General features: G+C 40.1%; 2 protein-coding genes across 3 annotated transcripts in view; one reads left to right on the top strand and one right to left on the bottom strand.

Annotated features, from left to right (window-relative positions):
- Positions 1-349: 349 nt before the first annotated feature.
- On the top strand, positions 350-9,315 carry LOC128266215 (allatostatin-A receptor). 2 transcript variants are annotated; one of them, XM_053002565.1, is made up of 4 exons: positions 350-1,838; positions 4,677-4,955; positions 5,618-5,776; positions 7,703-7,777. In XM_053002565.1, exons 1-4 carry the CDS (start codon positions 1,284-1,286, stop codon positions 7,775-7,777), a joined length of 1,068 nt encoding a protein of 355 aa, XP_052858525.1. In that variant the 5' UTR covers positions 350-1,283. The 2 variants fall into 2 exon arrangements, with proteins under 2 accessions (XP_052858525.1, XP_052858524.1); XM_053002564.1 differs by lacking the exon at positions 7,703-7,777 and adding an exon at positions 8,891-9,315 and having other exon boundaries at positions 357-1,838.
- Positions 9,316-14,138: 4,823 nt separating this feature from the next.
- The window catches only part of LOC128252605 (uncharacterized), a 46,530-nt gene continuing 43,636 nt past the window's right edge, over positions 14,139-17,032 (bottom strand). The window contains exons 28-29 of the mRNA XM_052980460.1: positions 16,569-16,837; positions 14,139-15,294 (exon numbers count right to left, since the gene is read on the bottom strand). Coding sequence (XP_052836420.1) covers positions 14,836-15,294; positions 16,569-16,837 — 728 coding nt within the window. The 3' untranslated portion in view covers positions 14,139-14,835. The remainder of the gene's footprint in view (positions 15,295-16,568; positions 16,838-17,032) is intronic.

Below are 17,032 nucleotides of genomic sequence, written 5' to 3' on the forward strand. Positions count from 1 at the left end.
TCAATTTATAATTACAATTTTGTTTTTTTTTTCTTTAAACGCAAGAGAGATAGCCAATATAATGGTAATATAAAATTTATTTGTTGAATTATCCAATTGATACTGTAACTTTTTTGTTGTGCACTGTGGGAAAGGGGCTTGCTTGTTATTTTCTCTCTGCCAGCAGTTAATCAGAGAATCAGAGAAATTAAGCAATGCTTTTGAAGGGGGCAGAGAAAGAGTGGCGACGCCAGCTGTGCGGCCCAAAGCTGACGACATCAGCCAGGACGACATCCCGCTGGGCAGGACAATGGCAGGACCCAGTAGTAGTAGTAGTGATTGCCTCGACAATTGCTGGGCCAACAGCAGTTGGAGCAACAAGAGCAAACATTCCAGCCAGCTGAAGGGGATTGAGGGGGGGTATCTGGCACCGGCGGCCACCCAAACCTCCATACACCATACTCACACGCACAACAACCGGCGGCGGCACTGCTGGTTGTTGCTATTGTTGCCATTACTCTGGGTTATTGCTGGGATGGCTGGCGTCGCTGTCGGCGCTTTGCCGCTGCCACTGGCACTGCTGCCGTCGATGCCTCAAAGAGTATAGTATTCCGCAACAAGCTCTACAGCCAGCAATCAGTTGGGCGCTGGAAACGAACGCGTGCAGTGTGGACTCTCAAATTGGCCAAAAACCGAGCCAAAATTCGAAAACACAAAAAACGTTGGAGAAAAGACTAGAAAAAAATAACAAATATTGAATCGTTAGAAACGTCTGTTTTTGGTTAGAACCCCCCTCCCCCCTCCCACCCACATTTTATGCCATTGCCTTGTCAATAAAAAAAAGTGCGTGAATGCGTAGGAAGCGAGAAAGGAAAGACATCATATTGAATTTATGGTGTAGGTGCAGCGACGTGTTTCTCGAGGATATTTTTTGGGGCCATACCCAGATATACACCCGTCGTCAAGGGTGTGACACGGCCCAGTTTTGGGTGCCTCACCTTTGAACTCTCGTCCTTGTTCCTCGCCTTGTGTGTCCTTTTATTGTTGTCTTACCTTTTCGGAACAATTACCCTTATCGAAATTGCTTTTGCCAACCGCTACGAGTGAACAATTCCGGTCCGGTTCAGATTGGCTCGAAGTATTGCGCGTTGATAATTGAATTTTTGTGGCGGCTGCTTTGCGGGAATATCCTAATTGGAAATTTGTTATACGAAGTTCGATGAACTGAACGATAAAATTGAAAATGTCCCCCGACAATCAAGTGAAATTACCCAAATAGTTGTGAATTAAAGCCACCAAAAAACATGGATAACATTACAGTGTCAGCGGCTGAAATGCTGGGCAACATAAGCCTGAATGCCAGCCGAAACGATGAGAACTTGACCTCCTTCTTTACGGACGAGGAGTGGCTGGCCATCAGCGGTACTCTGCCCTGGATAGTGGTCTTCTTCTTTGGAGCCATTGCCATCACGGGATTCTTCGGCAACCTGCTGGTCATCCTTGTGGTGGTTTTCAATAAGAACATGAGGTCTACAACCAACCTGATGATTGTCAACCTGGCTGCTGCTGATCTGATGTTCGTGATCCTGTGCATTCCGTTCACGGCCACCGACTACATGGTCTACTATTGGCCATTCGGCCGATTCTGGTGCCGCAGTGTGCAGTATTTGATTGTGGTGACGGCCTTCGCCTCCATCTACACCCTGGTGCTGATGTCCATCGATCGCTTCCTGGCCGTCGTTCACCCCATTCGGTCGCGGATGATGCGCACGGAGAACATCACCCTGATTGCCATCGTAACGCTGTGGATCGTGGTGCTGGTCGTTTCCGTGCCAGTTGCCTTCACCCACGACGTGATGGTAAGTGGGCCTGCTGCTGTGCCTAAATCTGCTGCGAAGAACACGGAGCAGGCAAATTTATTGCTTTCCATCATCGTCACCTCGTTAGATTCGAGATTCCTCTCGCTGCACGTCAATAGCATAGTCCGCCTTCGCAGAGATCGTAATCCAGAAGGTGAAACCTTCTGATATAATTCATTTGCCTCTGCTATACTATATACGCCTATTAAAGATTTTCCCCTTTTTATCTTGTTTTCTGTTTCGTGTTTATATTGAAAATTCAGCTAGTCGCCCAATTTGTTTTTGTTACTAATTTGCTATTTTGAATTCATAAATTTTTAATTATAGAGCCAGATAGCCAGCGAGAAACACTTTCCAACTGGCCAGTCTCTTTGTGCCTTGCACAATTTCAGTTTCAACTGTTGATCTGAAAGCACGTAAATCATGGCCAGTCGTAAGTCGTAACAAGTGGTCATTATGGAATGGAAACTTTGCACTTTGTGCGAACTTCGGGCGCACACTGCGTATGATAAATGTCTTGGCGGGGTGGCGATCTTGAAGCGCTCTTTTTGGCCTTATGGCCTTTCAGCTTTTATGATCGATGCGCAAAATGCGAGAAACAATATAATTGCGGAATAATCGCCCAAAATCATAGGATCAGCGGGCGGTACCAAAAATGTACAGGAATGATAGTGTGCGTTTGAGTTCTAGGATTTTTAATTATTAAATTTTACTTTAATTGTACTAAATTCCAAACTTTGTATTCAATTGGAATATAAAATATTAAAAAACAATATTAATTACAATGCATATTAAATTGCATGATTTCATGTTGAAATATTATAATAAATGTAAATATAATAGAAAAAATTTGATAAAACAGTTTCTATTTGGTTAAAATGGTTACATTTAAAACAAAATCAAAAAGGATGAAAATCAAACCAAATAATATTTAAATGGAGTACAATATATTTGTGTTTGCTTTGTTTTTTGTGCCAGTGTTATTGTAATTTTGTTAAACAATTTATTTTGAAATTTTACGCCATTTTCTTTCTGCTTATAAATTGACCAAGATTATCAACAACAAGAAGACAAAAGTAATGAAACAGACAAAATTCTTGAGTTTCTTATAATAAAGACTTTGGGTAATCGAATTAATCTAACCTGTGCTAATATTTCTTATGGCCAATAGCTCGGAGTTCTGAGTAATAAAATTTCTCAGGCATATAAAATAAAAAATGATATTAAATTTTAATTTCATATATATTGTATTAACGATATTTAGTTCAGTGTACTTATTGTACTTAATTGCACCTTGTGAATATTTGTTTGCTGTTTGTTGTACCGCTGGCTGACTGTTGGATTTCACAATCACGAGCATTCAGTGCATAGGGCTATTTTCCTGTTGACGTCATTAAATAGCCGAGAGGCTTTTTCCCCATTGATTTCCCAGTGCCAATAAAGCGAATCCCGCATCACACACGCCCAACTTTTTATTTGTGCGGTCGAGTTTTCTCCGTTTTTTTCCTGGCCAAAAGCGAAAGAGTCGCGGTTAATTAAACGAACCATGCCATCGTCACCCGAACGATGAGCTATTTTATCTATGAGATGTCTGCTCTTGGTGTTTTGTTATTGTAACCTAATATTTTATTAAATGGCATTTCACGCTTCGTTATTTTTTCCCGTTCAGTTTGTTTACGCTGAGGGCGGAGGAGAGCTCCAGTGGGTCGCATTATTGTTTGCTTATGTGTTTGCTTTGCTTTGTCTAAGGATTAAGCTGGAAAAATATAGGCGGCCAAATTGAATGCTCATATGTGTGCTTTGCTTTCGCTATCTTGTTCCATGCGTGTGCAAATACAAAAGAACAGGCGATAAAAAGGCATAATTAAGTCATGTTTGATCAACATGTTAATTAACAGTTTGTCATTAATTATTTCCATATTACATTGCCAGGCGCACAGAGCACACACGCATACGAGTATATTGTATATGCAAGCAATGAGGGCGCGATTGCGCCATTATCTTTTTATTAGAAATCGATAAGTAATAATCATAAAGGCACATATGTCTGAGTGCGTAACTAGATATGCGATCTCCAGGTCATGGCATTGATTGACAGCTGCTGGCTGGCTTTTCTCTCGAACGAGGCAAAGCCCTTAATGGCTTGTCAATTCTATTAAGTCTCTGGGTTTGGTTTGGTTTTGCTTTTGGTGCGGAACAAAATTAACCCATAAATCAGCGGAGGGTCTGGCCGTGATTTGTCTACTTCAGCAGTGGCCTTGGCCACTTGACGCTGCCCAGATTTGAACTCAATTTGTGGGCCAACATCTCGCGTTCAGTGTAATAACAATATCAACAACAGCAACAACAAGGGCGGCTAATAAACAAACATTTTTGTAAGCATTTTCGGGGCATTAACGGCAAGATTTCTTAAATACAATTTTTCATCGGTCGAAAGCGGGTGGCGGGGATTTTAAGCAAAATTGTAAACAAAAGGCTGCAAATATTTTTTTTACGATAGGCCAGGCAGTTTATGACCCTCCTAAGCGTCAGCGCACCAGTCTCGTCTAGCCCGTCCAGCCAATAAAGCAATTCTATGAACCGAAAATCGCCAAATTCCTCCTATATCGACCACCCTGCTCCAAATCCAAAAACTCCAGCAGAACAATTTGTCAGCCAAATGTCAGCGACAGAGAAACAAAAGTGAGATTGCGAGTTAGTTGTCGACGTCCGAACTATTCGCATGACAGTTTAGTTTTATTTACGATGTCTGCTGGCTGCCATGCAACTGTCACCGGCAACATGACGTATGCGCAATATTCGATTCACTCACCCCTTTCCAATCATCGATTTCCGCAGGTGGTGTCCGATGCCAAGAATAACATCACATACGGCATGTGCATGTTCATAACGAACGATATTATGGACTCGAGGACCTACCATGTGACCTTCTTCATCAGCTCCTACATGCTGCCCCTGATGATCATCAGCGGGCTGTACATGCGCATGATCATGCGGCTGTGGCGCCAGGGCACCGGAGTCCGGATGTCCAAGGAGTCGCAGCGGGGTCGCAAGCGGGTCACCCGACTGGTCATCGTCGTGGTCATCGCCTTCGCCTCACTTTGGCTGCCCGTTCAGGTAACTCTTGAAACCATAGAAACCTCGCTAAAAAGGTGTCTGAAAAAATGCTAGAATATTACAAATTCGTGGGATTCATTTCAAAAGATTTGTTAAATTTGTAATGCATGCTTTTGAGCACCTTAAAAACAGATTTTAAAAATTTATTTTTTTCTGTGGCACAAGTAAATAATTTATATTTGTTTGGTTTTGTCCTAATCAAATAAGTATTTACATACACATACTTAACTAGATGTTTAAAATATGTATTTGTAATCTAGAAGGCCATTGAATTTATTTACAAAGACGTTTATTTATTAAGTACATACATTTGAACAGATTTTAAAGTGAGTTCAAAGCCCTAGTGATGTAGGGATTAAAAGGCTTAAAATAGTTCTTACAAGAAAATTTTAAATATATTTGTATAGAATTGTTCTAAACGAAATAAAATTTTAATTTGAACTGACGATTCGGACACAAATATTTATTGAGTTGATATTTAAAAGTATATATATTCTTTGACATCACTAAAGTGTTACCCAATTTTGAAGTATTCAAATCGATTTTTTCTTTTGTTGATATTTTAATCCGTTTAAAAACTAGTTTCTATGCTTTCTAAATATTAGGTTAATTTATAAATCCATCTTGAGCGTACATTAATTGTTTTCCATTTAATTGGGCAGCTTATCCTACTGTTCAAGGCACTGGGTGTCGTCGAGATGAACAGCCTCCCTAAACTCGTCATCCAGGTCACCGCGCAGACACTGGCCTACAGCAGTTCCTGCATCAATCCGCTGCTCTACGCCTTCCTCTCCGAGAATTTCCGGAAGGCCTTCTACAAGGTGAGTGGAGTGGGTGCCAGCGAGTGGGTGGGTTGAGTGGAAGGGTCCTTGAAGGGCCGGCATCTGAGTGCTCGGTCAATATATCGACAATTCGACTGGCGGCGATGTCGGTTGAAATATTTTCACAGCATTGTTTTCGCTTGCATTTCATTTGATTTTACTCACATTTGTCATACATTTTAAGTGGGTCATCATTTTGATTTGCAGACTGAGAAAAAATAACAAACCCTTTTCATATTGTATACGATCTATTGTATAAACACTCGCATCCGCTCAGCAACATTTCCATTCTCATTCCTAATTAGATTTTAAACGGGTAAATGTTTCCACATCAAATTAAAAATCTTAAATGCAATTGTATAATTAATGATCATAATAGACAGAAGAAACAAAAATCAATTGGAGTGGGCTAAAAGGAAAAAAAAAAGTTGCGCGTGTTTTCCCATTAAATTTCGACGACCGTTTTAATGAGTTAAGTGCGAAAAACGAGCATACGCCGCGTGGGCTGCAGCATCGGCATCGGCGTCGGCATTGGCATCAGCATCATCATCAAAAATTTATATTTACGATATAAATAGGTAGAGTTTACAGAACAATTTCAGCCTAGGCTGGCCCATCAAACTGGATCATCATCGTCCATCTCGACTTCTCTATTTATATAGCCGACGATTCGCAGCTGTCTGGCATTTAAACAAAGAGTCCCCCCCCCCTTCCTCTGCTTTCACTTCGCAATGCCCTTGTTATGAAAGAGATATTTTCCATTATTGGATGTGTGTAAAAATCTTTTGTATTGTCCATTTAATGAAGTGCATCGAAGTAGTTTTGCGGGGCATTACAGGAATTAAGCAACGCATTGTTGCTGCTGGAGCAAGTACAAATACAAGTACAAATACAAATACAAATACAAATACCAATCCATGGCATTCCAAAATGTTCCATAAAATAGCACAATTTGATTGGGCTTTAAATTCCAAATGATTCCCACTGAGGGTTGGCTATTTTAAGATATGCCCAAATTAGCAACGCATTGAGACAATGGGAAATTACAGGCTTTAGTTAAAATTTTTTCGCTCGGTCTTTTAATAGCATTCCCTTGTATAAATTCATTGACGGTCGACGGTCATTGGAATACGACGATTTTCCGCCCACGAAGTGAAAACAGACGGCTGACACAGGCTCATTCCAATTCAACTCACTTTCGGGACGCATTAATTCTTTTGGTCAGCGGTCATTTGCATAAGCACAGACAACAACAAAAAAAAAAACAACAAAACGTTGCGGGAGGCAAATCACTGGACTTGCCACGCCCACTGCCCAAGCCCCCCCCACTCCGCGGGGGGGATTTCGCTTTACTTACTTTTAATTACTTTAGGGAAAAACAGACACAAACGGCTCAGGAAAACCAGCGGGCGAAGAAAGCGACATTGTACTCATCGATCGGAGAGCTTTTGCTTTTGCTCCTTCGCGTACAACATTTCCTTTCAATCATTTTGTGGCTTAATTTTAATATTTTAATTTGTTTTGCCGCTGCGGTGCGTGAGTCGTCCTTGTTTTTTGCGCAAAGCTTTTGGCACTTTGCATATAAATTGTGTTCCTGCTGCTGTCTTGGTTTGCCTTTCGCTAATTGATGTGTTTGTCAAGTCATTAAATTAGATTAATTACGTTAATTAAATTGCCGTGCCGATGTTGTTTGTATTGTATTGTTTTTTCGCTATTGTTTCCTTGTCCACGCCATCAGCGTGCTTGGAATGGCTTTTCTGTTTATATTTTCCGGATACCACGTGGTCGGGAATATGTCAATCTGATTAATTGGCCATTTGACTGGCCCTTCGATTAGTCAAGCATTTATATTCATGTGGCGAATGTTACCACTTCTCCATTGCTCTTTCCCCTTTTTACGGCTTAACCCAATAAAAATGCCTAAAGAGTTTGCGATCCAAGAGGCTTGGCATGAGGACAACAACGCATCAGGATGTGAGTTCAGAGAAAACTACCTATTAAAACCAATTGTAAGGCGGAGTACATTTTCAACTTTATTTTTTCAATCAAAATTCTTATTTATAATATTTTGTGTATGCTTTTTTTATAAGAATAATTTGGCCATGATGAAAGATGAAGTTTTAAATCTTATTTAGTAAACTAAATTGGAAGTCAGATTCTATTTTAAACTTTATTTTTTGTCAATCAAAATTCTTATTTACAATTGACTTTCCTATTTTTTACTCTGTAGCGATTTTTTCGGTTAATGCCATTTAAATAAAACTTAATATGACTTGAAAATGTGTAATGCTGTAGAAAGCCCTTTTGTTATGATGAACACAAATTTATGAATGCATGTTTTTTGCCAAGACCTTAAAGCACATTAATATAGATTTGTTTTTGTTTTTGCCATACCTAATAATTTAGAAATGCTTAACTTTGCTTAAACAAATGTGGTACAAATCTGTGGTTAAATGACTGCCTTTAAAACTCCCTCCCCCACTGCCCATTTCGCCATAATCGAATAATGAGCTGAAGCACGGACAATGTGAATGCACAGCTCACCTAGGAAGCCAAAGACCGTTGCTGCCGGCGGTTGAAAAGCCGTAATTCATTTCCCCAGAGCCAGTGGCTCTGTTGTTGTTGCCGCCTCTGATGTGACGAGGCACTAATCAACAATTTCAGGCAGTTCAATCAAAGCGCAAATTCATAAATCATTTATATGCAAGCTCTCACTCCTCAATCGAGCAGCGAGCCGGGATTCAGAAAGCAGTGGTCCCAATTTCCCAGTTCCCAGTTGCCAGCTGGGTCGACTATTCGCTGCTTGTCTGCCGGCATTTCAACACCTCAAACCACTTTAATAATTGAATATTGAATCAAATCTAATCATTCAAATGCAAAGCGACGGCAACAATCGCAGCCAGAGGCCTTGACAAGGGAATAGCTTTCGGCCCACTTCCCATGCCGCATTTCACCCAGAAGTGACTCTGCATCAAGGCACATCATTAATCAAATATTGTGGCCAAACTGTGAATACACTGGGCCATCAGCACTTTATGTATTTTTAGCGTTTAATTCTGCCAATTTTCCATCACTTCCTCTGTTTACTCAGTCCCTCTGCTTTTGTTCCTGCAGGCCATTAACTGCTCGTCTCGATATCAGAACTACACATCTGATTTGCCGCCGCCGCGCAAGACATCCTGTGCCAGGACCTCCACCACAGGACTCTAAGTGTAATTTCCTAGAGGAGGAGGCCTAACAAGTGAATCTCCGACGGGCAGACGTGGATGGATAGATATGTCCTTTACAGGGAACCAAATACAAGAGGACCAAATGACCAAAGGACTGCAAAGTGATGCTCTTCGAATGGATCGATTTAAATATAAGTACTATACTTTGCAAATGCAAATTTTCTCTTTTTAAAATTATTGACTAGCAATAAGTGAGTGTCTAAATAGTTATTTATAATACTAGTGTAGCAAGCTTCCTTGCCACTTAGAAAGTGTGTTAATAAATGTACGCTGATTTCAAAGGGAATGGTATCAAAGTATAAATCACTACAAAACTCCCTTGCTGTAGGCCACATTTTTTCAATGTTAATGGGTACCATAACAATTGTTTTAAAGATAATGCTTATCGAAATGTAGTGTGCTACAAACTCCCTTGCTGAAAGCCATATTGTTGAACATGTTACCGCAGTTTGTTACTTGTGTAAACCATTAAAGAGCTAACGAACACAACAAAACGGTGTAATGCGTATTTGATTTGTACTGAAATGAGTTAACAACACATTCAGTTGTCAGCCTGCGGCTCATGAGGAAATTACCCAAACTATTGCCAGTAGGATCTGGATATAGGTATGTAAATTCGGCTGCCGGCATTTAAATTGGCATTTAGTGGTGCGTGAAACATGAAAATGAAATACTTGTCGAATATTTGCGCTGCCATCGATATCGCCTATATATTTGCCCGTTGCATTTGTGCAATCACTCGTAGTGGCATTCATTTGCGCAGCCACTCAGGCATTCATTTATTCTAAGGCCCATCGTCCCACAAAAAGCACCCAGAAACTTGGGGGTGTGCCAAGTCAACCACTTGATGTACTGACTTTCGACTTATGAAGTAAAATTAATGCTTCGCCAACCAGTAATGCCATGAAACACACCGCTTCTTCACCGCTTTTCGCGCTTTTCATCCTTATGTTCGATTATAATATAATTACCTAGCAATAATCGCCACAAGTTTAAATGTCAAACCTCGTTAAATTCGTAATAATATTTTTTATTTCCACTTGCATTCCCAGTTAAAAATTTTAGTTTTTCGTAAATTTGTGGAAAATAATGTACCCCTTATAAAAAATGACAAAATTCTTAAAGAAATAAATTTTTAAAAATTAATCCTATGTTGATTACTTAGGTCTTCAAGTGCACAAAACTGCCATTCTTTTCACTCTGCGTCTTTTTTTTTTGGCTAGGTAAGGACATAAGATGGTTAAATAATGTTATTTTTGTTGTCAAAGGTTTTTTGTTCCAAAAATTTGGGTTTTTGATTAAAACAATGTAAAGTAATGGCATTTACAATGACAAATGTTTAATATGGGTAAGTTTTTTGAACAAAATGATGAAGGTGCTTCTTATAAAAAGTCAACAATATTTCAGCTCATTTAAGACAAAAAAAAGGTTAAAAAGTTTTGATTTTATTGCGCAGCATTTAAAAAAATCTATTCTATTTTTTTCAAAAAGCATTGAAATTATGGTAGAAATGGATGATTTTTGATACATTTTTTGAGAACAGGTTGATGGACACCATTGACGAAATCAACATGAAACAGTTTGTTAAGATAATATTTACACAGTAACATCCTGAGGTGTAATACTTCCACAAGACACTAAGATTACTTTTTCTGAGTGCTGAGTAAATACGATAATTCGAGCCACAAAAAACGCTTACACTCTGCGTTTTCCATGGGTGGCACTCCCCGTGGAAGTTCTGTCACCGAGCTCTTGACTTTGGCAGCAGGCCCAAGATGCTGATTGCATTTCGCTCTGCGCTGGCAACTGACCGGAATTAATTATGCTGTGTCCATCTTGCAGATCCAGGCGTATATATAGTGTGTGTGTGTGTGTGTGTGTGTGTGTGTGTGTGTGTGTGTATAGTGTGCAGGGGCGTACGAGTAAGAGTACGAGTATTGACTCGGGTTTCTGGGCTGTCAGGAGGCCACCGGCACTTTTGCATAATTTATTCAATTTTAATAAGCGGCCCCGTCTAGCGTTGAGGCGTTGCTTTTTACACCAGGTAACGTAATTAATGCGTATCAGTCGCTGACAGGCTCCCCTTCGCCTTACGTTACCGATGTAATCAAAATTTCAAATGAGCTACGAGGAGTGCTCGGTGGAGAGTGCCCAGATGGCGACCGGCATCCAAGTGTCCTTGCAAATGAGGCGGGAAAATCAATGGATCGATTCGAGCCCAGGAAGTCAGCGAAATAAAGTCGGGCAACTATGTATTGGCGCCATAAAAGGGCACACTTCGGTGGTCATACTATTGTTTTCCTTTCCTTTCTTGCACTCGGAAAATAAAGCTTAGCCCACGACTGTTGTTTTGTATCTAAAAAACCTTAATAAGCTTATACTTTTCTTAAGCTATGAAACATTTTCGAGGAGAACAAATCAATAAATGAAAAATATTATTAATATTTTTTTAATATTTGTCGACTACATTTAGAGAAAATAAGATTGATAATAATTTAATATATTAAATATTTTCAGCACTGCATTAGCTCTGATGAATGCTCTTTGCATTTTATATACTAATGTTCATTTGTCAGTAAAAAAAACACACTCCCAATCGAAAATTAATTTAATGAGACATAAATTTAAAAAATTTATTTTTTTTCAAAAAAAAAAAAAAAGAAATGTGCAAATACAAATATGTAGACAGACAAATTGTAAATCAGATAACAAATTAAACATGTTTATAACTAAAATAGTTTTTTACTAAAATCTACAAATTAAATATGTTTTTAACCCAACTTATTTGTTTTATGATTACTTTAAGTAATAAGATTACATTAAAGTATGAACGTAATTAATTTTACTTGTCTCTGGGTGTTGAAAAAAATAATTACTCTTAATTGCAAACATGCCTTATATCATTTTATATATTATTTTTTTTTTTTCTAAATTTATTTTCGTCGATCAATCATTTTTTCTCTCTTCTCGAGAGTACCACTTTTAATAAACGCAAATACCGATAGTAGTAAATACCACCCCCTCTACTTTTTTTGTTCTCCTCTTGTTAGTTTTGTTCTTCTTTTCTAAATTTTTTGTTAGTGTTATCCAAGTTCTTTCGGTTGGCCCAAAGGATATGTCATTTATCCATCGAGCAAATAGCCAAACAATAACGCCAAAGCCGAGTAGAACAACAACAACAACGAGTGCTTATGCTGCTGACATTATCATAATAACAATAATCATAACTGTGAGTGTAACAGTTGTCGTCCTGCATGCTCCGTCCTTTTCCCGCTCAAAGCCATCGAAGTATTTAGAAATAAGAAATTGCGGCACTTCCTACTAAAACAGTTACCGTTACGTGTGGAACGTAATGGAACTGGAACTGTTACACTACTGACCTAGTCTTCAAAATGAGAAAGAATGAGAGCGAGAGAGTGAGAGAGCGGCTCTAAGGATTTAAGAGAGTGCAGACTGAAAGAGAACGACTCCGAATTGTGGTGAGTTTGCAAGCTAACAGTGGCAGAGAGCACAAACGGGAGGAACGAACTGGAATTAGAACACCACCCACGTTGAGTCTGCTCTTTGTTTTTTGTTTCATTCATTCGAGTCTCTCGAATTTTGAGCGTAGGTCATGGCAACGTGTCGGCTACGCAATCTGCGCCCACCTGCCTTTTCGGTCAGTCACACGCTGCTAATCCAAAAGGGGCCATGGTTTGGGCTAAGTTTCCTGGCCAAATGAAGCGTAACCAAATGCTGATAGCCCAAATGTTGCAGTTTATGGCCAAGGCATTGGCCAAATTGCCACTTGGCGTGTGCCATAATGGCGACAATGGGCGCGTATTGTCTTCACACTGAATGAGTGGGCTAGAAAGGGATGGGAGTATATATAAAAGGGGAGGGAGCTCGATTGCATAATGCGGTCGCGCCAAAACAGAAAAACAACTTTGAACAGCTTTGCAGTTCATTTCGGTGTGTACTGCAACTTCCCTTTTTGTGTTTTTTTTTTTTTTTACCGGCTTTTTGTCGTTTCGCGTTGAACTGGCAAATTTCCGGCAAGCTTTGCATGCACACAAAAGCCATCTTCCTTCCTTGTTGCACGCACACTCACAGCCACTCACACTCACACACACACCCACACTCGAAACGAAAGTTTATCTGTCAATTTCGGTGCACAAACTCACGCAGGCGGCTAACGGTAACGCACTGAACCGATTTCAATACCCTTTATAGGGTATAATGCTCCTTAAGATCTACATAACCTGGAAAATAAAAACATCGTTGATCATTGTACCTGATTGATAAGATAAATCCACAAGGAACTCATTAGCTTTTGCAAAAAAAAACAATTTGTAATAGCAGGTATTATTATTTCACTTACGTAATTGGCAGTATAAAATCAATTACTATTTAAGCTTTACATTTACTAAAAGCAGCAAATTTAAATTAACTATTTCACTTTGAAAACATTAAACCTATTAAATACTTTTTAATGTCCAGATAATTTAGGGTTTATGGTAGTTATCTTTAATTTTTGTATTTTAAATTGTATAGATAAGTGAACTTTTAAAGAGTTTTTAACATTCTTCAGTTTTCTTAAAAAATAAAACAGTAATAAATCTTCTTATTATTTCTTATTATAATTTGTTAAATTACAAGTAAATTATAAGAAACTAAAATGCTACTACCCTTATGTTGTCTGGTAACTTAAATTTAGTATTTGCTCTAGCATATAGGTACAAAAATAAACAAAATACTTAAAATTGATAAAATTTAAATAGCTAACCAATATCCGAATAGCCTACTTTCCAGGGCATCTGATATTCAAGTAAATGCCGGTTGGTTAAACTTTTTTTTCAGTCCGGCACTTCGACGATAGTTTGAAGAAGAAACATTTTGTCAACTTTAATGCGCTTTGTTGTTAAGACGGTAAAACGAAGAAAACATTCAGGAGCCACGTTACATGTGCCAGCGCAGCAGGTGAAAGCGCAAAAGTTCGAACCGATTTGCATATAGTTCAGTAATCCAAAAAAAAAAAAAAACGAATTTCTCGGTTAGTTGGCAAAGTGCTTGGCTCAGCTTTTATGCATTTATAAAATCAAACATTCCATTTTGCATTGCCCCCACCCCAAATTGACGACACACTTTCCAACTCGTTTTAGTTTGTGTTTTTATTTCATTAAGCAATATGGTTATTAGTTTGATTACTATTGAAGTTCACAAAGGGGATAATGGAATTTTTAAGTAATTTTGATTAGGAATTAGGCGCATACTAATGCAAACTAGCGTCCTCCGACCACGATGTTTCTTGTTTCTTGCCCAGCAAGCCGCGTCATCGTCATAATGTAAATAAATGATAAACTTTAGCCCAAAAGCTGACAAGAACATAATTTCCGTGTCGAAAGCCGCAGGAATTAATTGCGGGTCGCACGCTTGTGGCCTCGTTAAACTTTTGGCCAGGCATTAGAAAATGCAGGGCGGTGCGGTGCGGCGAACATTCGTTTGCAATAATTAAAATATTAGTTACACATAATGTAAAGCATAAATTAATTTTGTATTCGGCAACTATTAAAAAACTTTTTCGTTCGCAAGTTGGGGTAAGGATAGGCTAGGAAAGGAAAGGAATGGAAAGGAAAGGAAATGAAAGAAGTACGAGGAGGCTAAGGAGCGCCAAGCAAAGGGACATCCGCTTAAACTTTATCTGCAGCTTGGGGCAATTAGTTATTCACGCTTGCGCTTGTCTTTGGAGCCCCAAAAGTTTAGCCCATGCCGAATGCGTTGCATTTTGCTTAGCCACTGCGATTGGAATTAAACGCAAGCTAAATAGCCAAACCCATGATTACACTCGCTTCAGAGGCGCTGCAACATCCGGCCGTAGACCTGACTCCGCTCGAAGCTGCTGAAGGCCTCGCGGAAACGCTGCCGCTGCTCGCCACTCAATTTCGCATGGAAATCCTGTGCAGCTGTCACGAACAATGCAATTTCGTGTTGACCCAATTTCTGGGCTGTCGCCGGAGCTGCTGCCGCTGGTGTTGCTGCCGCTGTTGCTGCTGCTGCTGGTGTTGCTGCCTCAGTTGTTGCCGCCGCCGCTGTCGCATTCGCTATCGCAGTGGCTGAGTTGGCTGCACCGATGCCGAGCACCAGCGGAAATAGTTTAATCAAATGCAGATTTATGGAGGCGGATAAAAAGATGACGCTGAGACCCCAGACACCCTGCTGCTCCGGCTGCTCGAGAAACGTTGGCAGGGTGCAGATCAGCCAGTCCTGCAGCATCTGCAGGTAGGACGAGTCGATGGCGGACCGAAAAACCTGAGGGAGAAAGAGGAAAAGGATTGAGTTAAGAGCTGGCTACAAAATGCTTAAATAAAATCCAAGCCAAGCCAAGCCAAGCCAAGCCAAGCCAAGCCAAGCCGAGCCAATCCAAGCCTAGCCGACAATACGGAAATTAAATTTTATTGTGCTGCTCCAAAGAGGTGCCTTTTCTACTCGGGGGGCCAGCCAAAGGTCGTACTCGTGTACGCGCACTTTGTGGCAGAAAGTTGGGCTAATGAAATTCCGCAGCCTGGGAATCCGGCCCTGCAAATGACAGTGCAAATTGTGCCGCCGCCCCGGGATCTCGAGATCCCTTGCTTTTATTAATTTCCATGCACGCAGCACCCACTCCGGCTAACCTTGAACCTAATGAAAAAATTTTATGGCACCACAGTGGTCGCCGTCGGCGGCTCTTCGCATTGACCCACATGCCACATGCCCAATACCCACTCGCATACACGGAGTCGCACCTGCTGGACAGGGGCCAAGTTGAAGCCATGAATTCCATTAATTTTCAAGCTGCCAAAAATTCCACAGACGCAAACGCACACGCACTCACATATGGGCATTAGGGTGGCACAAAAAAAAGGGGTAACACTTACTTGATTTCAGATTTTACATAAACAATTTGTTCTTTTAATATTTTTAGCTATACGTTTCAAGTAGATTAGAAATAATTTGACAAAGATATAAGCAATGAAAGTCAAAATTTAACTTAACTAACATTAATTTATACAATTTCTATACATAAGTTTTTAATATTTTGTTTTAAAAAATAACTAAAATGTTTAAAAGCAAAACATTTTATTTTAAAAGGTTCTGCAATAGTCTCAAAGGTCTCATACCAACAGTATATATAAGTGATAAACTTTAAAGTTGAGCATAGGCAACAGTACGTATAAGTGATACTCTTTAGGTCCAATGGGCAGACCCTAAGTCGCCTGCTTTTCAATAAAATCCTTCTGGTGTGCTATACAAATTTGGACCACCCTAATGGGCATAGAGTGGGCATTGGTCAGAAGGCAGCTGGAAGCTGGCAGCGAGTATTTTACCCTTTCGACTTGTGGCTAGGACGAACATTAGCGCTGCATTGGCCCCATTCCGTTTCGGTCTCCAGGACACAGACAGAGGATGAGAATGAGGACGAGGTTCGTAAAATGAACCCTACACACGTGTGTGTGTGTGTGTGTTTGTGTGTTTGAAGGAGCCAAGCCACGCACGAATGGCCAACGTCTTTACCTTTGCTAGATCTTTGGCCCACCACTACTCACCTGATATACAATCATGGCAATAACATCGCCGTGCGGTTGATTTATGGCCAGAAACTCCTTTATGACCTTCGTCAATATTTCATTCGGTGGCACTAAATCACGAATAATTTGGCACAGCACTTGTCCATAAATCCAGGCGGCATCTCGAGTCGATGATTTAATACAATGCAAAAGTATGTCGACTTTATCGTTTTGCTGCGCGATAATCTCCGGATCGTCCTGGACAATGCCATTCGATAGCTCCGTGTTCTCCAGCTGAGCAGCAGAGCCTGAAAGCAGAAGGCAAGAAAGTGAAACTTTCTAATTAACCAAGGCAGATTTTGGCACACTCAAGGCACATGCCAATGGCCATTATTCACATGCTACGGGTCCTTCACACGGCTCACAGGCAGTCTTCCCTTTTTTCGTCCTTCTCCCCAGGAAACACACACGTACATAAATTTGCATTTAAATTTTATGGATTT

This window comes from Drosophila gunungcola, chromosome 3R (assembly GCF_025200985.1).
Source record: "Drosophila gunungcola strain Sukarami chromosome 3R, Dgunungcola_SK_2, whole genome shotgun sequence".
NCBI lineage: Eukaryota > Metazoa > Arthropoda > Insecta > Diptera > Drosophilidae > Drosophila > Drosophila gunungcola.